At 44.3% G+C, this 27796-nt stretch overlaps 1 protein-coding gene across 8 annotated transcripts in view; it reads right to left on the bottom strand.

Annotated features, from left to right (window-relative positions):
• Window positions 1–27796, bottom strand: part of FBXW4 (F-box and WD repeat domain containing 4) — a 112158-nt gene that overhangs the window by 70557 nt on the left and 13805 nt on the right. Inside the window, exon 1 of one of the 8 annotated variants that reach the window (XM_085874848.1) lies at window positions 3352–3404. The exons of 6 other annotated variants lie outside the window; for them this stretch is intronic. In XM_085874848.1, the coding sequence (XP_085730974.1) occupies window positions 3352–3389 (38 nt within the window). In that variant the 5' untranslated portion in view covers window positions 3390–3404. Of the gene's footprint in view, window positions 1–3351; window positions 3405–27796 lie in introns of those variants that run through there. One more of the 8 variants, XM_085874876.1, reaches the window with a different exon arrangement.

Here is a 27796-nt window from a genome sequence, read left to right as displayed (position 1 = left end):
GTGCATAGTTTTATCGACGGCAATTGGTAATCACTTGCCAAGCTAGGCGTTTCGTTGGAGTGCTTGCTTGGGTGCTTAAGCCACTTACCGAGCACCCTACAGTTGAGAGCGGTGCAGTTTGTGTCCCATTTGGGAGGTACAGTTGAAAGTTACTAAAAGATAGAGGTACGTATACAGCGCACACGGACGTGGTACATATGGGTAGCTTTGGATCTGTACGGACTCTCCGTGAGTGTGTGGGACATGCCATGCCTGTTACGGGCACCGTGGTAGCAAAGTTTCATCCCGTGTCTTATGGAGGTTCCATCAGGTTTTTGTTTGTCCTCGCGACTGTTTCTAAAGCATTTGGATATTGGGTATGCTTTACAAAGGTTATACGTTTCTCTTTGTGAGTTTCAAAGCAAAATATATTTGAGAACACCCGATTTACAAGCCATATTGACGCGTTTTCTAAATTACCGAACCAATTTATTTTTCCACCCATCACACACAGCTGTTTATAATGATTAATGTTTGTGAACATCTCCCTGAAACATCTATTTTTAAAAATGCAACTTAGTTTCTCTGTGAAAGATACTTAAGGTTTTTGGGTTGTAAACAGTACAGACTGTAGTCAGTAATCACACTGACACCAATTTGAAAATTCCAGAAAAATTGCCGATATCGGCCAAGCACATGTGTGTGTTTTTTCATGAAGCATAACATATTGTTACGGATTCAGCGGTGGCGGGATTCGCACCCGACTCTTGACCCCAGTGTTAAGGATTCGGACGACTGATGTCAACCACCGCCGTCTCCGGGGTTATAACGCGGCTGGCTCGGCACAATTCTTGGGTTACGCACCTCAGATCATGATACCAACGTACACCTGTGCCTTGCCAGCTGGGGGAATAGACCCAGGTTACAGACTGGTTTTGTCAGATACCGAGCGAATTCTGCCAGTCTGTAACCATTTTGGTTTTATATCCAAATAGAGCGGATCGTTCCTCGGCATGGCACGAACTAATTCAAAGCGGCAACTTCATACGAATCAGCCAGATTTATTGGGGACACATCGGGGAACACAACACAAGCAAAGCATTCACGACAATGTTATAATTAATCGATAACCCATTCTTAACTAGGGAGCTACAGATTACTGGGTTTCGAAGGGGACCCTAATGAGATAAACCTTAAACAACATGCAGACAAGACATGGACAGCATGCAGACAAGACACAGAGTACTTGGTGATGCCTCATGGACGAGAGGAAAAGTGTCAAAAGCCCGAATGCGGCTCGTGACAAGCTGATGTCAATGGATTCGAGCACCCAGCTCGAACACGCCACGTGGCAAAATGGAGGCGTCGTCCATTTGTCGCAGCCCTCACGCACGCAGCCTCGGCACGTTCAGACCCTGCGAGGTCGACTGCACCAGAGCGACAGATCCATGGTGGTATGCTCCAGCTGGCTTAGCACAAGGTCCAGCATACAAGTCCAGGCCTGGCCTGTTCACCAGACAAGGCCAAATCGAGGTGTTGGGCTCCGCAGGCTGGGTCCATGGCCGAGGAGGCACCGCCGGCCAAAACCACTCCTCCACAAAGTCGATCGCCCGACTCGACGTGCAGGTGGTCTCTCCCATTGCCAAAATGGCAGACTCGACAAAGCAGACAGTCACTCGTATTGCCGATCGCCCGTGTCGAGGCTCAGGAAGATCCTCTTACTGCCGATCGCACCACCTCGGCGCTCTCTCGCCTCAAAGCCAACTGCAGTTTTCACTTCTCCTTCCTTTTGGGGCACGTCGCTTCTCGTGGCTCAGGCAGCTCCTCGCACTGCCGATCCGGCGCTCGCCTCAAAGCCGACTGCAGTTTTCACTTCTCCTTCCTTTTGGGGCGCGCCGCTTCTCGTGGCTCAGGTAGTTCCTCTCACTGCCGATCCGGTGCTCGCCTCAAAGCCGACTGGCTCCTCACTTCAGTTTCACTTCCTTCTCTAAGCCACTCCGCCTCAAAGCACTGGGCGGGGACTATTGTCCGGAGAGAGGAAGGAAGAAGAAGAACCTCTCGGTACACCACCACTGTACGAACAATAAACAGCCTCTTACACCACCCTATACACATGTAACGTCCATTTACCGAACAACCTGGCTAAACATGCATTTAATGGGGGATATGGGCTAATCCTATATTTAATAGCACACTAAGGGCCATTTCCGCAACAATATTCTCTCTGCTAACTCCCCGACCCCCACCCCTCTCTATCTCTCTCTCACTCGCCTCTCCCTCTCTCTCTGTCTGTCTCTGGACGTATCCGGATGGTGGTTATGTCCGGGCGCTATTAGTCTCCACCCAAATCTGATCCTAACGTTGTCTACTTTTGCAATAATTTCTAACCACTTTAGGAGTGGAGCGAGACTTACCAACTGCCGGATAAGAATGGTAGGTCCCTTAGAAAGCTTACAGGCTTACCTTGGTTGCCCATTTCAAGATTTTTGTCTGGGTTGAGGTTTTGCAGTTCATAAATTATTTTTTATTCTGAGCCATCCTTAATACATCAAGTCCACATTTTTTGTATACCACTAGCGCATTACCTGAAGGGTGATTGCGTCACCCCCCCCCCCCCGCCACAGCCAAAGTGATACGGTGATTGCGTCAGTCACGCTACAGTGAGAGGGTACCTTTTCTCACAGGGCACCAATTCTAAGATCATATCACCACCCAGTGGTGGGTTGTTCCCGTAGTGTTCCCAGCCTATGTTAATGTAATGATGTGTCCTTGGACATCTGATCCGGAACTGGAGGGGAGAGGAGGAGGGGAAGTAGAGGGGGAGTGGCGGCAGAGGGGGAGAGGCTGGAGGGAGTGAGGAACCTGCTACTAGCCAATTACTCACAGGAGGTATGGCATTACTACAGCGAAAAGAATGGTGGAAGGGATGTTTTGCTGTCTCAGACAGATGCACTCACTCTTGCACATCCGGATTAGAGTATCGATGGAAGTCCCGGCTTGTGGAACAGGGAGGATTGGGCAGAAGAGCAAGGATAGAACAGCGCAGAAAAGTGAGGTTGGAATTTAAGAGCGAGGACAGAACAGCATGGAAGAGAGTGGAAAGTGAGGAAACACTCCAATAGTAGGGTAGAGGGACCCAACATCAGGACATTTGGAGGAAGAATAAATTGTGAGAAAATAATGTGATATTGAATATATTCTGTGAAGAATCCATCAAGATAAATTGGCTAATAATAATATATAATCATGGGGTATCAAGATGGTTCAAGCCTGCAGGCTGAAAGGGATGCTTGATGTGTACGGCTCGATGGTAAGCCCAATCCAGCATTGAGAAAGAAACAGGCAGGTGGTGAGGGAAAACAGTTCACTGACCATTTCTCAAACTTCGTACTGCTCCTGGGTATTCTCATTCCTCTCAGCTCCAACTCTCACTTGCTACTATGTACTAAATAACTCTGGAAGTGCCCACGTAGCACTGCCCAGGTACTGCACGAGGGTCCGGCGATCCGCAACCCCTCAGATAGCATGATGCACGTCAAAGAAACAGTCCCATGGGTCCCGATTGACTTGGTGGTACTAGGCTCAGCCTGATAGGCAGAGAGGGGAAAGGAGGGTGGGGGGGGTGGTGAATAAAGCAGGAGGGTTAAATGAAAGTGGGTGCACATTGACTTGCAGGACAAACCTGTGGCTTCTCACCAACAATCAATCAGTCGACTCGTGAACATTGAAACAAGTATTTCACCGCTGAAGCCAGGCAATAATCATTCAATATATTCGCAGCTCCATTTTACGCAGACAATCTATTCGTAGTTTAAGGACCCCGTAAACAACAAAAAAAATGTATTCCTTCAAAATGCAAACAGGATTAGAACAGCACCAGGCAATGCCGGGTATGCCTGCTCGTATCAAGTAATAATGCAATAATAAAAAAGGCCAGATAGTCTGTATTGCACTCCATTGTAAATAATTGGTTCCAAACACAAAATATTATATTTAAAAAAACGTGCAAACCTTAATTTATTTCAAAAGAAAAGTCAGAGCAAACAATTGAGGTTAATTTTCAAATTTGTCTCTCTTCCCCTTCCAACCCCTTGTCCTCACCAATCTTCTTTTCCAAACCCAAGCATTCTCCAACACCCGGAGCAGCGTTGTGGCAAAGTACCAAACATAATTACTTGCTACTCCCACAAGACCATAAATCGTCTGTTTTAAGGAGTGGGTTGCAATTCCAGCACGAACATATCTCACCTCCCTATTGTCTCTCCAATAAATCTAATTCTTTAACCCCAACAAACTCTCACCTCAAATAAATATATTTTATATATAAAATACTGTGCAAAAGTTTGGGTTATTTTTACTTTTGTGGTGCTATTCCCCATTAAATATCTGTGGGGAGTTAGAAGTGTGCAATCTGCGTAGATAATAGTTCAAATTTACGTGAAAATAAATTTAATACAAGTTACATTTAAGTATATAAAATAAATCAGGGAGCTGAAAAAGCTTTATTTTTTGCAATACATCTTACATCATCACTAGTAAATACTGTTACGAATCTGGAACACATCGCACACAACAGCCAGCGTCCTTAGAGATCAGTTATATCGGTAAGTGTGTGTTTATAGTTAGGGTCCCATCCCTTGTTTAATGGGTAATTAAGTGTACGTGCGCTGCGAAGTTGTTTTATAGTCAGGTCTTTAAATCCTTAGACCCGACAAACCAACCACCCTGCCACTGAACTAGCGCTTTACAGCGTGTTCCCATTCACAACTCCTCCACTGAACTAGCGCTTTACAGCGCGTTCCCATTTGCAACTCCTCCACTGAACGAGCGCTTTACCAGGCTACCCTTGCTGTCCAATCAGGAGCGAACAGTGTGTCAACACACCTGATCCGTGTCCAACCAAGCGCACAGAGCATCCGACACCGAGGCTCCGCCCCGCTCAAGGAGCGGATAAAAAGACCAGGCTCCCTTTGGGGGTTTGGTGTTCATGTTCGTGTTGGCGTCGGAGCCTGGTTGTGTGTCGGAGCCTGAGGAGAATCACTTGCTTCGCCTGCCTCGCCGCCTCCTCGCTTGTTTTGCCGATTGTGCTGGCGTCTGCCGCTCCACTCCTGGTGCCTTCGTCCTTGATGCCACGTGAAAGCTGCGGGTTCGAGTCCCACCACTGAGCCAGAACATCGAAGACCGCACAAGGCGGACAGGTCCAAGCACAGGCTCTGGTCTCCAGCTCACCTTTCCTCGACTGGAAGCCTTCAATAAAGACCCGACGGGGTCCATTTCTTTGGGTGTGTGTCTGTGTGTGGGCCCGTCTCTTAAGTAGAACTGATAAGTGCTTTTGCTCACTGTATATTGCCTGCCTGATATTCGGATAACTCTGCCCTTACGTGCTTCCCGCCCCGATAATTTATTGTAATAAATTTCCCTATTGTTGAATGTCCCAGCTCGTTCCGTCATTTATTTTATTGGCTTAGCACGGTGTGTTGAGAAATAGCGAGGCAGTAAATTGTTCATTTGGACCGACGGGCCTTGGTAACCATCGGCTCGGGTTACACACGGTTCGGGCACGGTAACGGCTCGTCCCGCTCGAGGTCTGTCGAGGGTGTGAATTCCCCGGTAGCTTTGCCGTGTGGGTAATTAGGTATATTGAAGTTTGGCAATTAACCCTACCCCACGCGGTCAAAATATTGGCGATTCATGGTCCTGTAAGGGACCCGTGGCTTTCGGACTCATCCGAGGGTCACGACCAAAATTCCGGTGGAGCCGACTCTACTGCTCCCCCAAGCGGTCGTGCTCGCCACCGATACCCGGCCTCACAATACAACCCATTGCTTCACTGATGGGAATATGAAGAGGGGGGGGGAGAGAGAGAGAGGGAGAGGAGAGAGAGAGAGAGAGAGAGAGAGAGAGAGAGAGAGAGAGAGAGAGAGGGAGAGGGGAGAGAGAGAGAGAGAGAGAGAGAGAGAGAGAGAGAGAGAGAGAGAGGGAGAGGAGAGAGAGGAAGGAGAGGGAGAGGGAAGGGAAGGGGAAGAAGGGGTATATTCCAGCAGATGTGATACCCAGTTTAACATCCATCCGAGAGACAGCACACACATTGATGAATCACCTTGCCTGTGAAGCACTGGGATAAATTATGGGGAAACAGTTTTAAATTCAAAACTAAATCGTCATTCCTAACAGAGGGCAAAGGGTGGAGAAGCAGGGAGGGGAGTGGTGAGGGAGAGAGAGGGAGAGAGAGGAAGAGAGAGGAAGAGAGAGGGAGAGGAGAGAGGAGAGAGACAGAGAGGAAGAGGGGTTGGAAAGACGGGTGGGAGAGAGGGTAGGGGTGGCAGGGGGTGAGAGAGGAAGAGGGGAGAGAGGGAAAGGGGATTCTGGCAGATGTGATGGCCAATTTAATATCCATCGGACAGATGAGTGTGATTTTTTAAAATGACATCATAGGTGCCTTCGTTATGATGTAATAATTGCATATGTAGAATGCGACATCCGATCAGTATGAAAAATTTTGAGGGTCATCTCGGGATAAAATGGCCCACAGAAAAAAAAATTTTGATGACATCATCAGTCACGTGATTCGGCAGCTATTTTGTTTTTTAAAAAAACAATACCTTCAAAAATCTTCTTCTCTGAAGTGGTTGAACAGATCGAGGCAAAACTTTACACGTATGATCGCCTATCCATGAGGAGCAAAAGGTTCACACACGTCATAGGTGACACGGTTTGGCAGCTATATTGGATTTACCCTAAAACCTATAAATATACACCATTCAAAAGAAGTCCTGGTGAGGGTCTGTAATGTCTGATTGTTCTTTTCTTGTTTAGTGGTTGAAACTGCTGCCAAGTTCAATTATGGAGCTTACCTTTTGTAATTCGGCCTAGTTTAAGAGATTCTTGCGGTTATGACATGTGTGGAAATGAAAGATGGCCGCATATGCTGGCATCTCCAGGCGTTTATAAACATTGAAATGTATCTAGCGATTCCTAGGTATGATCAGGAATTCGACGATAATGAGTGAGGAAAGTGAAACATAAAAAAAACTTTACCGTTAATAAACCATTGCAGCCTGTTCCAATTCAAGGCATTGTTGAGTAGGCTGAACAAAATGGCGAATTAAGACCCCAGCAAGGGAAAGTGAGGTGGCCGAAGATGCGCCTGATAAAGGATATAATTAAATAAGGTTGTTAATTATCTTCAAAAGGGATGTTTTAATTAACCCAAGCACCCAATTTTCACGTATGCACTCCTTTGGAGTTCCCCTAGTATGCATGCAAAGTTTCAGACTGCTAAGTTTCATGGATTTGGAGTTATGTAGGGTACACACGCGTACACACACACACACACACACACACACACACACACACACACACACACACACACACACACACACACACACACACACACACACACACACACACATACATACACTTATTGATGTGTTAGTCATTGCCACTTATCACAATGAAAGCATGTAGGAAACAGTTTGTGCATTTTTGTACAGTAAATAATAGTAAATTATTGAAGTAATCAACAACAGTTTCATTAATGTGAATTACAAGAAACCACAATAAAATGTGCAAATTAGTGAATATGTGAAATTTGTTTTAATCAGCTTATTCCCTTGCTTGATCATCTATAAGTGGATTCAGAATAGCACCAACAAAGCCACTTTCAACATAACTGTGTGAAGATCCAAACTTTGTGAAGAGGACATATTATGAAAAGAAAAAAAAAGAAGGAAAGCTGAAGGTCTCCTGCAATAGTGTGAGATGCACTTTGTAACACCTCAAAGAAATTGGCTTGGTACAAGACAAGTAAAGGCTGGTCTGATGAATCAAAGTTTTAACTATTTGGACCAAAGATGCCAGTTCATACACCGAAGTCCTGGAGAAGGTTACGACACAAAGTTTGCAACAATATCATGACACAAGGTTACGACACAAAGTTAAACTGGGAGGTTCTGTGGCTGTCTGGGGTTGTATCTCAGCTTTTGGCGTCGGAAAACTTAAGATCAATGGGACGCTGACAACCGAGAAGTACAAGCAGATACTGCAACACCAAGCAGATTCCTAGAGTAAATCATTTAATCGGAAGGATTCATTTTCCAACAAGATAATGATCCAAAACACATTTCCAATATAATAATTAACAGTATTTGGAGAACAATTTTACACCTGGTGCACTCCAAGTGTGAGAATAGCTACCCCAGGGTCCAGACATGAGTCCCATCGAGGAAGCCCAAAATCCAGAGAGGTGGTTCCGTTTGATGTTTAACCAGTGGTGACCATAAAATCTTTTGACACGAGTGACCGGGCTGAAGTCTCCGGGTCTGTGGTGACGCTTTGGTGTGCGCATGCGCAGGACTTGCATGCATCCATTGGTGATCGGGGGACTCCACACATTTTGATTTTAAGTAAACCCTCAAATATCATGGGTTCAAATATCGCGGGCAACCTATTAGGTTCCGATTTAATTATTGCAGTATTAAATTTCAACCAATCGCAGTTTTTGAGCTGAGATGAGTCATTTGTGTCCGCATGTACGATTACCTCTCATTACGAGCCCTTTCTTGTTGATCGCGCACCGTTAATTGCAGTCATTAGAACAGCATATGGGAACGAAACTAAATTTAATAATGAATAGTCATCAAACAGAAAATGACACACAGAGATCCTGTAATACTAGATCTACAAGATCTAGTGGACAGACAACAGTTAATAATAGCGCCCAAACGTAAAACCATGGACAAAAATTGATCGTGCCAAAAAAACAAAGAAAAGTTATGACTGTGCGAAGAAATCGAGTTGTTAGATACGTCGGCAAGAAGTAAAAGTGCAGCATCTGTTCGCTGCCATTACCGGATCAATGAATCAACTTTGTGTAAACGAGTCAAATATCCGTGCAAGGGTTCCCGTTGGCAAAGCACAAAAGGCTCGTTCCAGTCCCATGATCCTCATAGTAAAAGGATGGAAAAAGTGCTTAATGTTTGGATCGAGGACCAAACAGAAAAAAATGCCTTTGAGTGGACCGGTGTACGGGAGAAATCATTGTGGATTTACCAACGTTTTCACGAGACACCCGGGATCAAAGGCTCCAGTTCAACCATGGCTCATGGAACTAATCGAAGCGAACGGATTTATGCTGGAGCAGGTCTTTAACGCCAAATAAATGGAATTATTTTGGTAGAGGATGCCATCTCGTACCTTACTGTCCAAGCAGGGAATATCTGCTCTGGATCAAGGTGGCTAAGGATCGGTTTACCCTTCTTCTTTGCGGCAATGTAGCAGACAACTTTGTTATGCTCCTCATGATCCAACAGCTATCACAAGTTCTACATTCACATCTTTCTAACCTCCACCCTCCCCCACCCAAACAGCAGCAGCATCATCTCTGAGCTAAGTCTTGTGTTTTCTATTTATGGCAGCGTACAGTACTAACAGACCGGACATGCCAACGGTGAGCATGCTACCTGTGAGCTTTCCTGTAAGCCCTGGATAAGAAAATAAAAACGATATATGGTAAAACTTGTACACCTTGCATCAAATACAGCATGATGTTTTTTGTTTTTTTTGAAAACAGGAAACAATATGTGCAACTGTTGTCAAGAAAAAAGGAAATTTAAAAGAACAGGTAACAGGCTCCAGCATATTGGAACCTGTTACAATCACGACATAATCAAAAGCACATGATATGAACTTGCGTGAGGTGAGATGCTAATACTTCCTACCACTCCAAGACTATCCTGGAATAGCCAATGTGTCCCGATTCTTGAATAAGAATGCTCCAGGCAGTTTAACCAACGTTTGCAGAGGTGGAAATCATTTTGCCTTTATTGAAAACACTCTAGGTGTGTTGGTACAAACCGTGCCTTGTCCACAACAACCACACGTCCCACCAGACAAGGCAGCGCCGCTCTCGCCTGCTTGCAGGGGAGATGATGAGACACATGGGCAGAGCATAAATATGCATGAGGCAAGACATGAATAGAACACAATATATATTTTACATCTAAACTTGGTGACATCACACTCCTCACCTGTTTTTCTTTGAAAAAACCACTACAGCAATTGATTGAGCAAAGATAATTACATGAACACGAAAAAGGTAGCCACCTTGGCTCGAAACTGTCAAAAATGAAATAAACTGACGACATAGTACATCACATACAATCACTAAATTAATGGACCACACTATGGCTAACGGATAGGGACATAGTGGAATAATAACATGAGAATATGAAATTCACAATCAATAGAAACAAAGAAGGAATTCACTCTTCCCCAGAAGGTAGAAGCAGTACGACCTCAGTTACGGGTCGCAGGTAGATATGGAGTTTGACACCCTTCATGGTGTGGATTCGCACTTTTCGAACCCGACTGTCTTCGCTGGAGAATGTCTCAATCAAGCATCCATAGGATCAGTTGTTCCTGCGCACATCCACCTTCAGCAGAACGATATCACTGACACAAAGGTTGCGTTTCTTGACTTTCTACCGCGTATGGGGCTGTACGGTCGGGAGATATTCTTTGTGCCATCGTGACCAGAAGGTATTCACCGAATGCTGTACATGTCGTCACTGATAGCCGAAGATGTCTGCAGGACAGCCGGAATTGCCAAGTGGTGCACAAAGAGGTGTTTTCTTCATGGTAAATGGTATTGCTGGTGTCAAGAATTCTGGCACGTCTGGATGGCATGAGTTTTCAGGTATTGAATTAGGACAAAAAGCACGTGGAACGCTCACGGTGGTGAGTGCGGTGAGAGGCACACCAGTTGTTCCATCATTTCTTGAAATGTTCGGGAAGTGGTTTATCTCATCCAAGCTCAGCTCCCACCACTGTCAGGTAAGGTCATCCCTTATTGACAGGTGTTGAGAAATTGAAGGGATCATAATATAAATGCTGTCGACTGCAGAAAGAACTCCACGCTTCGTGAAGGCCTTGTCCATGTCAGGAACAGTGAAGATGATGGTATCAGTTTCCAAATCTCACGACACTCCAAGTGACGGCTGAGCAGGTAGCAGGTTGGCACCAATGTCAAGGTCAGGTAAATACTGAGCATGCTCGCTGTCTGGAAAGTGAGCCATTATTCCATGCTGTTGGAAGCGATCTTGCGCAGACAGATTCGCAGCAGACAACATCGCCTTGGTATGAGTCAGAAGGTCTGTGGCTTCAACAGGGGTAGGTAAGCTCACCAAACCATCATCGACATAGTTCCTTTCCACGAAACATCTTGCATCACATCCATATTTTTCTTCACCATTCAACGCAGTTTTACGTCGTCCATAGGCAGCAATGGCAGGACTGGGACTGTTCCCAAACATGTGCACCTTCATACAAAATTTGGAGAGGTCCACTTTGGGGTCGTTGTTCTTAAACCAAGGAAATCGCAGAAAGTCTCGGTGATCTTCATGCACGTAGAAACAACGGAACATTTGCTCTATGTCAGTCATGATGGTAATGGGTTCCTGTGAAGCGTAGTAACACCACGAGGGACTATTAACAAGGTCTGGACGAGGAAGTCGTACTTTAGCGAGACCGAACGATAGGTAGCACTGTCGTCGCATCGAACACCACACAAAGACTTTCAGGTTTGCATGGATGGAATGCAACAAAATGAGGAAGATACCATCATGGTCATTTTACCTCCGTTGCTGGTTCAAGAGGCTCAGCATATCCTTTGGAAAAGAGTTTAGCCATGAAGTCCAAGTACTGCTGTTTAAGGGCTGGTTTTTTTATCTAGAAGCTTTCAAAGGGACTTTAAGAGATCGATTGCAAGAGGTCGATTGGCATTTGGGTGGCTACATCAATGGAAAAGATATAAAACTTCCAGACAGTGTCATTACTGATGAATCAATCCTCCATGATCACGAGAAAACAGTTGGCTTCTATGGAGTGACCCAGCTTGTCATCATTCCTTGTTCGCTTAGACATCATTGTCAACCCCGTTGTCGCAGGATCTCCTGAAGAGCTGACCTTAAGGTATGTGACGATGTGGCAGGATTACGTCCTTGATGGTGACACCATAGTGAACAGACTGATGTTCTTCCATCGTCGAGAATGTGGGCACGAGTATGGATGCCATCCAGACATACATCGCCAATTATCAACCATCCAAGGTCCATACGCTGTGCCCACAGAGCATTAGATGGTACATTCCGAGATTCTCCGACCTTAAGCAGCTGAGGAGCATATCCTCCAATTAACAGCAAGATGGTCGCTTCTAGGTCAGGTTCCGAAAACATTTCAGCGATAAGACGTATATGCGAGTGGAACCTTGCGACCGGTGTTGGAATCTCGGAAGAATTACAAGGAATAGCATTACACTCAGTTATCTCTGGGAGCGGCAGGCAGACGATTCAATCAAAAGATTTGATAACTAGATTCCTGACACGCCTACCAATGGCTGCCACAGTTCCAGAGCATATTTTGAGTTCATCGGGGACTAGATTATTTGATACGGTGAAGTAGTCAAAGAGTTCGCTGCGGCCCAGAGACCGATTTGACTGGTCATCCAACACATTATAAGTTTTCAGAAAGTTTTCAGGATTACCAGTGATGAATACTTTCACAAGACAGATAATTATGGAACAGGACCTTCCACTGGATCCATTACTACCACAAATGTCTGTACACCTGGTATCACTGAGGGTGGCTCCTCACCATACTTGTGAAGCCCATCCGACAGTCTCTCATGGTTCAAAGAGTCCTTGACAAATTGCTTCCCTGCCAGTCTGTTGAGGGTATAGCACAACTGGCATCATGAAGTGCTAAGCAATGATGGATGCTGTCACAGTGAGAACTAGAAGGGCACTCGGTAGAGCGCATACCTCCGCCACATAATGCCTGAACCTCGAGAACATATTGGGCCCAATACATTTCTGAAATATCATGCTATGCAGTACTATATAGTTTTTGGCCCCATCTCTCCATGGTGAAGAATCACTTTGAAAATGAAATTATTTTCGTATCCAGATCCAGATTCAGATCTCCACCAAATTCGAATCAATTTGTCCTTGCGACACACCCAACCTGTTAACTAAGTTTCGTCCGAATCCGTCCACAACTTTTTGAGATATTGTGCTTTACATCATTTTCAGCCGTATCTCTCAATGGTGAAGAATCGCGCAAAAAATTATCAGATCCCGATCCGGATCCCGATCTTCACCAAAATCTAATCAGTTTGTCCTTGTCACACACCGAACCTGTCCACAAAATTTCATCAGCTCCGTCCATAACTTTTTGAGATATCCTGCACACAAACAGACAAACAAACAGACAAGTCGGTAGGCGGCCATGGGTCGCCGAGCATCCAATGACCTTTGACCTCTGATCTGAGTTAATCTAGTACTAAGTACTTACGAAATTGCAATCGAATCGGTTAACCCGTGTATGAGCAAGGGGGCTTTGAATGGTCATTTTGCCCGAACAATGCACTCATTGACCTCTGACCCCTGACTTAGCCGAGATAGGTCAATGTCCTGAAGCAAAGTTGTAGTACCCATTGAGTACTCTGTACCTATGAACTTTCATTCGTATCGGTTAACCCGTGTAGGAGCAAGGGGGATTTGAATGGTCATTTTGCCCAAAAAAATGCACTCATTGACCTTTGACCCCTGGCCTAGCCGAGAAAGGTCAATATGTCCTGAAGCAAAGTTGTAGTACTCATTGAGTACTATGTACCTATGAACTTTCATTCGTATCAGTTAATACGTGTAGGAGCAAGGGTGCCTTGAAATGGTAATTTCGCTCGAAAAATGCACTTATTGACCTTTGACCCCTGACCTACTCGACATAGGTCATTATGCAAATGAGCAAAGTTGTAGTACTCATTACGGTCTAAAAGCATGTAAAGATTCATTCGATTCGGTTCAACCATCTTGGAGCGAGTGTACTTTGAATTTTCAGTGGGAATGCTCAATGGCCCTCGGACACCCAAGTTGAGAGGGTTACCATTTGGCAACTACAAGATATAGAAAAAAATGGATGTCATATAGCGGATAGAGAATCGCCTCAAGATTATGCATACCAAATCTCATCGAGTTCCATCAAATGATAACTACTCGGTATCAATTTGAATGAAAAGTACCGAAAATGCAGTTTGAAATCGGAAATCCCCAAAGTTTGAGGGGGTGCTGTGGGTGAACAAAGATCGAAATCGAAAATCCGGCTCGATCATTTGTGCACAATGTATTCCAGACGATTAGTGTGAATTTTCATGACCATCCGACCATAACCCTAGGAGGAGTAGCATTTGGCGCGAAGGCACCCCCACTCCCTCCAGCTCTCGCATATTATCGATTTTTGCACTAATTGACCTTTGACCCCTGACCTAAGCGAAATCGGTCAATATGTCCTGAGGCAAAGTTGTAGTACTCATTGAGTACCATGAACCTGCAAAGTTTCATTCGTATCGATGCACTCACCTGGTCGCTAGGGGGCCTTCAATTTTCGCCAATTTTCGCGCATACCCTAATTGTAGGGGGCGCTGCGGGTAAAGTATTACATATATCACAAAAACCCGAATATATTTGATGGAGCATCACCTGTAGATCATTCGTGCCAAATTTCATAACCCGACGTGGGATAATTGCTTTCGGAATTGATTTCGCTTGAACCGTACCGATTTTGAAGGTTTTTCAGTTGTTGCTGGGGAACCAAAGCGTCCCAAGCAACCATCACAATTTCCAAAGCACAAGGTCATAAGATGTACCTACCACCCGAGTTTGGTAAAAATCCGCCCACGTTTACTACCAATTATGCTGATGACAAACGAACATCCAAGCAAACAGACAGAATTACTGACAATAAGGGTCACCTATTTCGGCAACCCAACAGAAAGGGGTGTAAACATAACCTCCTTCCCCTTCGGTGGCGGAGGTAACAATGCAATTTTACTTGACACTCCCCAGCCGAATAGCTAGTTCACAGAGCACATCTGGTACATATCGTTGATTAAGAAGGATGAGTCTGGATTGCAATGTTTTTGCATTGGATGACCTGCAATGCACAAGATGATGTTTGGTCCTGCGAATAGGGCAGAATTGTTGCGGATCTTCCATTCGACGACGTGTGCTGATTTTCAGAAGGCGATGCGACTGCAGTGGTCGGTTGCTCAACAATCTGAGCCAGCAATTCACCCGTGACTTCGGTCTTGCTTACTCTGGCCCTTGGACGAGTGTCGCTGGTGAAGGCAGACATTCTATTCATTGTGGTGAGTGGAGCTTCACCTTAGTCGCTGAAGAATGCAATCTGTCATCATATCCCGAAGAAATCATCAGACTGAGCTCATTTTGAATCTTTGCATTGTGCCGAATGAAGGATGCAAGCATCGAAAATGGCGGAAAGGTGACAATGTGGGTTTCTTTATAGTTGAAGGCCTCCATCCTCCAATGATCCAAGAGGTCAGGTGGAAGCTTTGCTATGATTGGTTTGATGAACAGAGATATATCCAAAGCTGCAAGTTCAGGAAAGAACCATCGTTTTTGGTGGTCTCCATTTCCTCGATGGTGTCACTAAACTTATGCAAAGTTTTGCGGTCATGTGGAGAGACTTGAGGGAAAGGTTCCAGCTTGCTTAACAATGATTGTGTAACTGCTTCAATGCTGCCAAATCTTTCTTAAAGGTTATTCCAGACCTGCCCTAAACCGACATTAGGATTAGAAATGTAGGCTCGGTTAAGACGCTAAACGAGTGCTATGGATTCTGAACCATCAGCCATAAGTTGAACCATGAGGTTAAGCTGTTCATCGGATGCTCGCGGTACTCCTCTGATCATGCTCTGAAAGGCCGCACACCATGTCCTGAATTTCTCATGCTTATCGTCACACACAGAAATCCTATTTGAGACAAAGTCTCGATGAGACAGATAGTGTATACAGTCCTGCATGGCAGGCATCACTGTTGGCATGATTGATGGCTTGATTTCTCAACTCAGTAGTGAATGGCTAGACACTGGTAATGTTGCTGGATGCGTGTTGTACATCCTCGTAGCATATTCGCGTTCAGCATGGGTGTACTTTGGCTTTTATGAGAAATAACACGATTGGTTGTTGGTTGTAATCCCACTGGACGATGACGCAAGGTCAGTATACACAGTGGGACACCTAGTGGCGGTAACGGGAGCCGGGTTTGTGACCCACGAGCTCATAGCCGGGGCATGTTAACACAGTGGGGGTTGATGTGTAACCGTGACACATAGCATTGGAGAAAGATGACAACACGGAGGTTGTGTGTAAAGCAATAGTTGTTTTCTGGTGAGTTGCGTACGATACACCAAGAGCTGGCATCATGTTATACTGAGCAGACAGAACTTGCCTGTTGAACACATTTAATGTCGATGAGTTCTCCATGGATGCTGGTGCTGCAGTATTGACGGCTGGTGAAAGGGGTCTGTCAGTCTGAAATGACACTGGTTCGAGTGATGTAGGTGGGTCAGCACAGACCTGTGTATCCAGTGAAATACCTTCGGTGTTGTCTTCAGAAAGAATGGATGGCAGCGAAGACATGGCATTCCTGGACAACAGGTGTAGTTAATCCAGATGCCAAAATGTTGTCGAATCGACCCCAACACAAAGGGTCAGATATCGCTTCCAAATGAGCCTGAGCCACAGGTGTAGTTGTCATACACAGAAATCCGGCACTGCCGGTACCTGTGTAAGACGACGTTCCTCATGGTTGAAGCAGGTTGATCGGAATCTCAAGGAGATGGGGATGGGGATGGGCAAGGCATCTGCCTGGGGGATGGCCAGACGGAGGCCCCTGGAGTGGTCGGCAGAATGTGGACGCAGCGACGTGCTGCTCTAGCGCATGCTCCCATACCTGACCTGACCTGAGCCATGGCAGCCTCTTCTTCCAATTGTTGGTGCATCTGATGCTGCGCAGCTTTCGATTGTTGGAGGAATCTGATGATGCGTAGCTTTCCATTGTTGGTGCATCTGATGCTGCGTAGCTTTCGATTGTTGGTGCATCCATTGTTGCGCAGCTCTCGATTGTTGGTGCATCCATTGTTGCGCAGCTCTCGATTGTGGGTGCCTCTGTTGCCGCTCGGGGTGCCTCCGAACTTCGTCTGGTTGCATCCCATGGCAGCTGACAGAGGCCTCAGCTACTTCTGCTCTGGCCTTCAACAAGAGCTGGACGAAACCTGCGAGCCAGCAACCGACTGCGCATGAAGCGAGCTCGACATTGCGGCTCCTCTTCCTCCCGGCGGTGAGACAAGCATGGAGTCAAGTTTGGAATGGCCTACGTGTTCCGATTCTTGCACACGAATGCTCCAGGCAGTTTAACCAATACTGGCAGAGGTTTAAATCGCTTTTTCTTTATTGAAAACATTCTAAGTGCGTCGATAAAAACCGTGCCACGTCAACAACAACCACACGTCCCGCCAGACATGGCAGCGTCGCTCTAGCCCGCTTGCGGCCGAGATGACGCGACATATGGGCAGAGCATACATACGCATGAAGCAAAACATGAATATGCATTGAGGCAAGACATGTGTGGAACATAATATAAATTTTACATTCAAACTTGGTTACGTCACAACGGCCACCACCCCCTAATGCGATTACCTACCCTACCCCACCACTACTTAAAATACAACTTCCCCACTAGTTATAAAACTCCCCTACTTCATACAAGTGCCCACTTGAATGCTCTGTCTTTACAGCAACTATTCCATTGTTGTGGAAAATGTATTTTTATGATCATTTTTAACCTCAACAGTCACCTTCTTTCACCCCCTTCCCCCTCCGAGCCCGCTTTCCCCGAAACAAAATTATAGATTTCGTTCACCTGAACATGTTAATGTCGCTTGCACGTGATACAAATTACGCAAAGCGTTATGCTTACCAGTCTAGTTTCTCATACGCACCGCGTCGCGTGTTCAGTTCTGAGCCGGGTATCACGTGTGCTTTGTTATAGAGAGTGCTGACATATCTCGCATGACGTACAGTTGAGGTGACTCAAACTCAAAATTCCCATTTGGAATTTTTCAACCACAACTTCTCTCAGGATCATGTTCATCGGTACCACTCGGGGAAGAGAAATAATGGTTTTTTTAACTTTTCATTTGCATGTTCAAAACTACCAAGAAATCATGTCAAATATATATATATATATATATATATATATATATATATATATATATATATATATATATATTTATATATATATCTTCTTCTTCTTCTTCTTCTTCTTCTTCTTTCGGCTGGTCCCGTTCGGGGTCGCCACAGCGGATCATCCGTTTGATCCGCATAGTGATTTGGCACATGTTTTACGCCGGATGCCCTTCCTGACGCAACCCTGGTCGCCTCTTACGACACAGGGATATGGTACACCTATTTGAACCGGGGTATACACCGGCCCAGTGTACTGGTACTCATTTCGCCGACCTCGGAAGGATGACAGGCTGAGTCAACCCTCTGGTGTATTAATTCAGTGGCCCAACGGGGCTTGAACTCAGGACCTTTAGGATCCCAAGCCGCTGCCCTAACCACTACGCCAACACCAGGCTATTATATATATATATATATATATATATATATATATATATATATATATATATATATATATATATATATATATATATATATATATATATATATATATATATATATATATATATATATATAATGAGGGAAGTACAGAACAATGATTATGATACAATTTCACAGATAAGAGAAGTCTCACTTTTACTCGCGCGTGCTCGATTATTAAAAACAACGGGAATGGAGGATCACCAGGCACAAGCGCCAAGTGCAGCTGTACAATCAACATTGCTCACTTTTCCATGGAGCAATCTCGCTCGAAACTCAAATCGCAGCTAACAGGACATCACAATTAATCAAATACGAGGAACTGGGAAAGAAGCACGTACAATTTAAAAACACAAAGCCTTGTAAAACCTTACGAATGAATAACTACATAATCAATGGGGAAAAAAAAAATAATAAATTCATTTAAATGTATCCCTTCATGAGACACGTTCCCGATAGGCCCTTGCATGACAATTGCGAACGAGTCTTCAAGTCAGACGGACACCAAGTGAGTGCGGCAAGGCTAATGCATGCACCATTCTCAGGTGTGCGCTTAATGAGCAAGGATACACTGAGAGGGTAGATCAGCATATCATGGCCCAACATAGAGAGAGACGCAAACGTTATGGCATTGGTGAGGTCTGGAAGGACAGCCTAGGGGTACGCACACTCACATGTGTGCTCTCTAAGCTGGAATGGAATTTCGATCCAGCTATACACTTGTCATCCTGGTGCTTCATACGCAGGACGAGGCAGCAATGTGTGTACCATCCATTGGAGAGGGGATGAGCGGGACGTTAAGCCAGGGTAACCATTTGTTAGCGGTGGTCGTCGATGGACGTTAAAGATCTCACGGTGTCTTTCGTGAAGGGTAGGCAAGGAGTCGCTGGCACCCTGAACAAATTATAAATTCCCGTATTAAACCTTCAATGAATCATCAGGCCCCGCCAGCTGGTTCATGAAAGACTTGGACCAGGCCAAAAAGTTTCCCTGTCTCACCCCACAATAACATGGGAATAATTGAGGAGGTGAAGAATGAGAAGACAAGTTCAGGGTGAATGTTTAGTTAAAATATTTCCAGGAATAAAAACACCAGGTAAAAAAAATGAGTGTCGGTAAGGAAAGACCAAATCTAAGTCAGGACACGGACTTGCAGATGATGCGTTAAATGAAGGCTCGCAGCCGGCGTGCAGACATCGGAGGGCTTGTCAAGATTCAGAGCAGTTAATACGATGGAAGCAAGCAGTCAAATTACATGATATGGAAGGAATACAATGATCTACCCAGAATCAAATGGACAATTCCATAATGTTTGATGATGATGAAATAAGTGAAGGTGTTTTAATACTGAGAAAATATCGAAATAAATAAATAAGCCGGTAATTTCTTCTCATCACAATGGACTGGATGTGATGTTGCTCGTTATGGTGAGACATTCCCATTTGGTTCCTTTTTCAGGTCATCTCTGACGAGATGACCTAATAAAACCAGTCTTGATGTCCGTCCGTCCGTATGTACGTCCCCATTTTTTTCTTTTGGTCAGGCAGGTTTTGTTTAATTCATCCTGGTTAGAGTGACGTGTCTTCAAAGTTGGAAAAATCGTCGGTCAGGCAGGTTTTGTTCAATTCATCCTGGTTAGAGTCACGTGTCTTCAAAGTTGGAAAAATCGTCGATGTGAATGGTCAAAAAAAATTCGCCCGATCTTGATGAAACTTGGTATGTAGGTCGGGGTCGATGAGTGATGCACGACGGTATGACTTTAGACCTGATTGAAGGTCAATGTCAAGGTCACCGATGCTGTAAACTTGTGAAATCATCCATTGTCAAAATATCATCCGCCATTTATGAATCAGAAATGCGGTTTGATTTCTGAGGTCCGGTTTCTATCCTTTTGAAGACACATTGATCATAAATGTTCCAAATCAACCATTTTCAAAATCTATTTCTGGATAACTCAGAAATGTAGTTTGATTTCTGAGGATTTCTATCCTTTTTACTCGCGGGCTTTCGTCTGTACGTTGAACCAAAAGACAAGACGACATCGAAGCCATTCTAAGCCGATCAGAGATCCACATCTACAGAGCTTCAGAGATGACCGTCACCCCCAACCGGGGGTAATTTTATTTTAACATATCTCCTGCTGAACACAAAACCAGCACAACGTTTTCAACCACATGAAGATGCATCCGATGTCATAAAAGTCACGTTCCATGTGATGTCGCTTCCACATCCGAAAGTTTGATTCTGAATTTTGGGACATGGACGCGTTCGCTCAGGTGGGACCGAAAGCACCAGGCAGGCGTAAAAACAAGGGGAAACACACACAGCACAAAATTCCTGGGATTGTTCAAACGATTTCTTCAAAATACCAGGCAACAGCAGAATCGGTGGCATTGTGGGTAGTGTCCGCTCCCAATGTGGGAGGTCGGCGTTTGTATTGCAACCCTAGCCGAGTCAGACCAAAGACTTTTAAAATGGTACGCGCCGGTTCCTCAATTAATGGTTAGCATTTGGAGGATAGGGCACAGACAAATCATGTGGGTTGGTTCTTCATTAGGAGGGGGTGGGAAAGTACTCCCCAGCTGCCCCGCTGAATGCGGAGAGAAAAGCACCATCACAAAGAGCAACAAGAGTTCACCTGGAAGTTACGTCACTTCCTTTAAGGTCAACGGTTATTTGTCTGAAGTCAAAGTTGTCTGATGTCATCCAATGTCTCTACCTGCACGCAACGGCTCCTTCTTTCAGGAACCTGAGCTCAAAATAAATACAGCATATATATTTATCATGTAACTTAAGGTTATTGGGATTAAACATTGGGAGTTTTAATATGCACTGCTGCAACCTCCCAAACCCTACTCCCCCCTCCTCCCCCATATTATTATTAATATAATAATTAAAACAAAAGCATAATGAGTGAACAGAAGTAAAACAGGTAATTGTACGATGTAACAAATTTCTGAATCAAGCTCTGAAACAACCAACATTGTCAGATTAATGAAACTAATGTCATATAACAAACACACATGTAAGTTAAAATAAACAATAAATAAAATAACAATAAATAAAAACATGGTACTAAGGTGCCATGCCAACATAATCTTCAAATAACATTTGAACATCCCTCGTGTATGGTATTATTCCCTTTAAACACAATCATGAATGAAAGAATGACAGAAGGATATGGACACAATAGTAGCTGCAATAGTCAGTAACTATAACGGCACTCAGTAGCACGCATACCTCCGCCAGGCTGAACAGTTTAAGTTTTGTATTCCACCGGTAGGCCGGATCTGGATCTGGATCTGGGCTTGAACCAAAGACTAATCGGCTTGTTCTTATCACCTACTAAACTCATCCACCAAGTTTTGTGAAAACCAGTCCACACCTTTTTATGGTATCGTGCTATATATCTTTTTTGGCCCCATCTCTCAATGGTAAAGAATACATTTTCAAAAGTTCTTTAAAATTATTGTTTCCAGATCTGGATTTTCACTAAAATCGAATTCATCTTGGTCACACACCTACCTATTCACAAAATTTCATCCAAATCAGTCCATAACTTTTTGAGATACCCTGCTCACAGACAGACAAGCCGGTAGGCGGCGATAGGTCGCCGAGCATGGAAACTATAAGATATAGAGCAAAATGGATGTCATATAGTGGAGAGGGAATCACCTTAATATTATGCATATCAAATCTCATCCAGTTCCATCTACTGATAACTACTCGGTATCCATTTGAATGAAAAGTACCGAAAATGCGGTTTGAAATCGGAAATCCCCAAAGTTCGAGGGGGTGCTGTGGGTGAACAAAGATATAAATCGAAAAACCGGCTTGATCGTTTGTGCACAATGTATTCCAGACGATTAGTGTGAATTTTCATGACCATCCGACCATAACCCTAGGAGGAGTAACATTTGGCACGAAGGCACCTCCAGCTCTCGCATATTATCGATTTTTGCACCAATTGACCTTTGACCCCTGACCTAAGAGAAATCGGTCAATATGTCCTGAGGCAAAGTTGTATTACTCATTGAGTACCATGAACCTGCAAAGTTCCATTCGTATCGATGCACTCACCTGGTCGCTCGGGGGCCTTCCATTTTTGCCAATTTTCGCGCATACCGTAATTGTAGGGGGCGCTGTGGGTAAAGTATTCCATATATCACAAAAACCGGAATGTATTTGATAGAGCATCACCTGTAGATCATTCGTGCCAAATTTCATAACCCTACGTGGGATAATGGCTTTCCGAATTGATTTCGCGTGAACGGTACCGATTTTGAAGATTTTTCGGTTGTTGCTTGGGAACCAAAGCATCCCGAGCAACCATCAAAATTTCCAAAGCACTAGGTCATAAGATGTACATACCACCCGAGTTTGGTCAAATTCAGCCCACGTTTACCACCAATTATGCTGATGACAAACGAACAAACATCCAAACAAAGACAGAATTACTGAAAATAAGGGTCACCTATTTTGGCGACCCAACAGACAGACAGACAGGGGTGAAAACATAACCTCCGTCCATGTCCACCTTCGGTAGTAGAAGTAATTAGCAGATATACATGACAGGGATGGATGAGGGATCGATAGACTGGCATTTCATAGGACAGGAGCAGAAAACAACAACAATCCTGTAACGAAGGGAATAAATGGAAACAACAATCCCCATGATGGTTCGGCTTGAAGCTCCGCCCACAGGAATGCCATGACATCGTTAAAGCATGGCAAATGCCTTCATAAAAGACTGGGCCGAGCACAATAAATGGAGGAATTTAGGTCCTACAACCACTCCTGCAAGAGAAGCAGTAGATTTAGATGCTATAAGCAGAATTTTAAGACTTCACACTTCGTTATGCTTGCAAAGCAGGAAGAGGGACGGACACAGTCGTAAAATTATCTAATATGTAAAGAGGAGGAAATCTGAGCGGCTTTGCTTGCACATGGGCTTGAAGTATCAATAAGCTAATGGATAATATTGCACCTTCTCAAATCCTTGGGATCTCCGACCCAACTCTCCAGCCACAAAAACAAAAGGAACTTGGAACAGAGAGAAAACTGAAAGAAAAATTTCATATCCAATCCTCCGTACTAAACGAAAGGTTTTTCAAAGTTTCAAAAGGGTGATTTGTGTTATACAGTGTTCAAGTATAAAATTCAATTTAAATTATATAAATATTTTAAAGGTCATGGAGGGGTGGGTGGAAATTAAATTGGGTAAAAAATAATTAATTGTTTAATTTGGCAGTCTTTTACACCACCTTATTTGACACGCTACATTAGTTCTTCGTGCCTGTTGCTTGTGTCCTTTATGAAGTCCCCAAAAACAGTAAGTTTCCTGTTTGGAATGATTTTCCTGCCATGAAGGCAGACAGAGCAAGAAAAATTATCTTACTCTTCTCTGTGTATATGCGATTGAGATGAATTCAGAGTCAAAGTATGGTAAAACGACAGGTTCGTTTCCTGATTCATGTTCAAAATAGAACATTCAAAGGAAATTACATTGTTCCTCAATCATAAATTGACGTTCAAACAGACAGACAGACAGACAGAAAGTCAATCAATTGCTTAACACCGCTTGTAATAAAAGTATTAGCGGTTACCTTCTTTTTTTTCTTCAAAATTTGGACTCAGATGAGAGATATCTAGCAGAGGACAGAAAGGCAATGAACTGACAGTGGGGAAGTAAGTGGACAGAAGCAAGCCAATGAGAAGAGAGGAGGGGAGTGGACGAAACCTGCAGGTCAGAGAGTTGGGTTAGGTAGAGCCAATGTAGAAAGAAAAGATTATGGGTAAGGATGGGGATGACAGCAGGTTGTACTGTAGTGTGCTGCCAACTTGAAACAGTGGAAGGAAGGCTGGTATAGGACAGCCTCCTGAAGTCAGTTCCAAAACGAGAGAAAAAAAAGGAGTGGAGGTGTGCGGTACACCTGGATTTGAGCATTTAACCAGGTGGGAATTATTGGAAGAACAAGTCCATCTGAAGGAGTTGGAGAGAGTCAAAGGGTAGAGACAGCAGGAGAAAGACAAGAGATGCAGATACAAATATATACAGGGTGCCCAAAAGTCTGGATCCATAGGCATTTTACCTAGTATACAATTTGATCTTTTTCTTTTTCTTTCAGATCCAAGATGGCTTCAAAACTAACAATAGAAGATCGAATTGAACTCATTCTCATGTCCGCAAGACAGGATTCTTCACATGGAGGAGTTGCTGCCGAATTAAATAGAAAGCATCCTGATAAGCATCCAATAACACATGCCACTGTTAAAGTGTTTAAACGTTTTCGGTTCAGAAATGTTCAATGTTCTTGTATTCAGCGTATAAACAAGTGTCGCAAAGTCCAAGCTCATCAATTTGAGCATTTACTGTAACAAAACTTTAAAATAAATTTTTGCCGATGGATCCTGACTTTTGGGACACCCTGTATATATCAAAAACAGGCCAAAGGCCTGTCTGCAATGTGAGAGCAACAGACCTTGGACCTGTGCCTCATCATGAAAAATCCCAATAATGCCAAGAGCTTTTTATTATGCACAATCCCAGCTGAGAAGAGTTCTGATATGACTAAAGACATAATTGGAACCACGGATGATGACCAGCCTGCAGATACTTTTGGAAACCGGCTTTGCTGTATGGTTTGCCCAGGAGTGGTCATAGCTGATGTTGTTGAGGCCTACCTTCAAGAGACAGAACCACGTCCAGTGAAAGACTACGAAACTATATAGGTGGGTTCGTTTGATGATTGTTTTAGAGAGAATGCATGAGAATGATATTTTCCAGGATTGAATGATCTATTTTCAATCGCAGCATCAAATAAATTCCACATCAACAGAGAGTGACTGCTACAACTGCTGGGTACCTTGCAGAGGGATGAGGTACTGTACCACATTGTGAAGTCATCTGCACAAAGAAAGAGGGTTTTTTCGCAGCATCGGAGAGGTCATTTATGTTTACTAGGAAAAAGACTGCGCTTTACTCCTGATCACCAGGCCCAAGATCCTGCCATGGGCATTCCAGCTTCCACTCAGATAGAAGAGGAGAGATTCTTAGAAAGGCAGGTGTGAAGGTGGCCTTGCATCCTGCAGGTAGCGAGTTTGTTTAACAGGGCAGGATGCCAGACTGTGTCAAATGCCTGAGATATATCAAGGAAGATGGTCCTGATCTCTCCCAGCAATAGTTGCAGGCCTTAAATCTCTGAAGATTTAAGGCCTACAACTAAATTGCTAAGAGAAGCAGCAGCAGGTCCATAGTTGACTGACCAGGACAGAATCCAAACTGAAGGTCAGAGATCAGGCTGTTTGAAAAACGGAAATACTTGACATCTTCAACATCCATCCATCCATTGGGACCATACTCTGTGCAGAGCGTCAGTGCTGCCGAAGCAGTCTCCTGGGCTATTAGGCACAATCCTGGTTGGGTCACCACTCCGACGCAGGATACTCGAATGGCTCAATCATCCCAGCAAACTGGTACTCATTTTGCCGATCTCAAAAGGATGACAGGCCGATTCAGAACACCCGAGCGGTATTTGAACTCAGGACACTAAGATCCCAAGCCCACCTCCCTAACCATTCAGCCAACACCAGGCATATCTGCAACAATGATGACGATTGGCAATAAATACTTTTAAAATGAAGACTTGAATAATTAAAGGTCGTTGTATCAAGCATGTTGTTTTTGAAGAAATAAATACATTTTAAAACAACCTGAATACCATGAATGACCCCGACGTTGAATGAAAGCTGATTACCAAATTATGTGGATACTTGAGCAGCCGATTACCAGACAACATAAAAAAAATTAAGAAGAATGAATACCATGAATGATCGGGTGTCAAATAAAAGTAGATTACTATAAGATGTTGATAATACTTACAAAGCTGATTACCAAGCATAACAAGATGGCGACTATGCGCGACCCCCACCCCTTGTATGTTATGACGTCGATTTCTTCTATAAAATAAATGTAGATACAAATTCCTGCCAGCTTGACGACACAATGTAAGGTGATATTGCAGTTAAAGATGACTGAAAAACAAATCTATCCATATCTTAACGAAGACATGTCCAAACGAAGACATGTCCTTTGTGCGTGACTGTTCAAACGGTGAAGACGGACTGACCACGTGACTGGGCGTGGCCTAACTATGATTGACAGGAGCTCTGAAGCGCTCGAGCTGCGAGTGATTACTGATCTCGTAGACGGTCTGACGACCAATCACAGCAATGACGAAATGTGAGGACGAGGAGGAGAAAACAATTTGAAAACCCCTCCTATTGACAGAGTCAAACGTCGGGGTAACTAGAGAATTCATAGAACACCTTACCCCACACACTTGAGAAAAAAAAAAAAAAAAAAAAAAAAGGACATGGGTGAGGTCTGCGAGCGGCACCTTTGATTGGTCGAGGTGACGTAAAATGCCCTAATATTTTGTTCAAGTACCACTAAACAGGAGGGTTTGGAAAGTGCTGAAAAGGTGATTTGTGTTCTACAGTGTTCAAGTATCTATCTTTAATTCCAGCAATCTCTTTGTGTCTGTCTGTCTGTTTGTTTGTCTGCGACCGCCGTTTCTCGACGACCGCCGGTCCGATCTGATTGAAACTTGCCAGGAATATTGTCGGGGACCCGCGGATGTGCCTTTCCAAGGTTTGATATCAATCGGACGAGCGGTTCCCAAGTTACGGCCATTTATCTGTCGACCAATGACAAGACACGGTGCTATGACATCACGAATGACATCACAATTAATGTTTATTTATTTATTTAATGTTTTTGCATGATTGACGATCCGATCTGATTGAAATTTGGCAGGGATATTGCTGGGGACCCGCGGATGTGCCTTTTCAAGGTTTGATATGAATCGGATAAGCGGTTCCCAAGTTACGACCATTTATCTGTCGACCAATGACAAGACACGGTGCTACGACATCACGAATGACGTCACAATTAATGTTTATTTTTGCACGATTGACGGCCCGATCTGATTGAAACTTGCCAGCAGTATTGCTGGGGACCCGCGGATGTGGCTTTTCGAGGTTTGATATTAATCGGACGAGCGGTTCCCAAGTTACGGCCATTTATCTGTCGACCACTATCTGCGAGAGAGGGGGACGGGAGAGGAGGGATGAGAGTGGGGGCGAGAGAGGGAGGTGGGAGTGGGGACGAGAGAGAGAGAGAGAGAGAGAGAGAGAGAGAGAGAGAGAGAGAGAGAGAGAGAGAGAGAGAGAGAGAGCAAGAGAGGGGGTGTGAGGGCGAGAGAGAGAGAAGGGCGAGAGAGAGAGAAGGGCGA

Source organism: Eptatretus burgeri, chromosome 1 (assembly GCF_056783735.1).
Source record: "Eptatretus burgeri isolate ZD-2024b chromosome 1, Ebu_testis_v1, whole genome shotgun sequence".
Lineage (NCBI taxonomy): Eukaryota > Metazoa > Chordata > Myxini > Myxiniformes > Myxinidae > Eptatretus > Eptatretus burgeri.
This window is presented reverse-complemented; position numbering and strand designations above follow the sequence as displayed.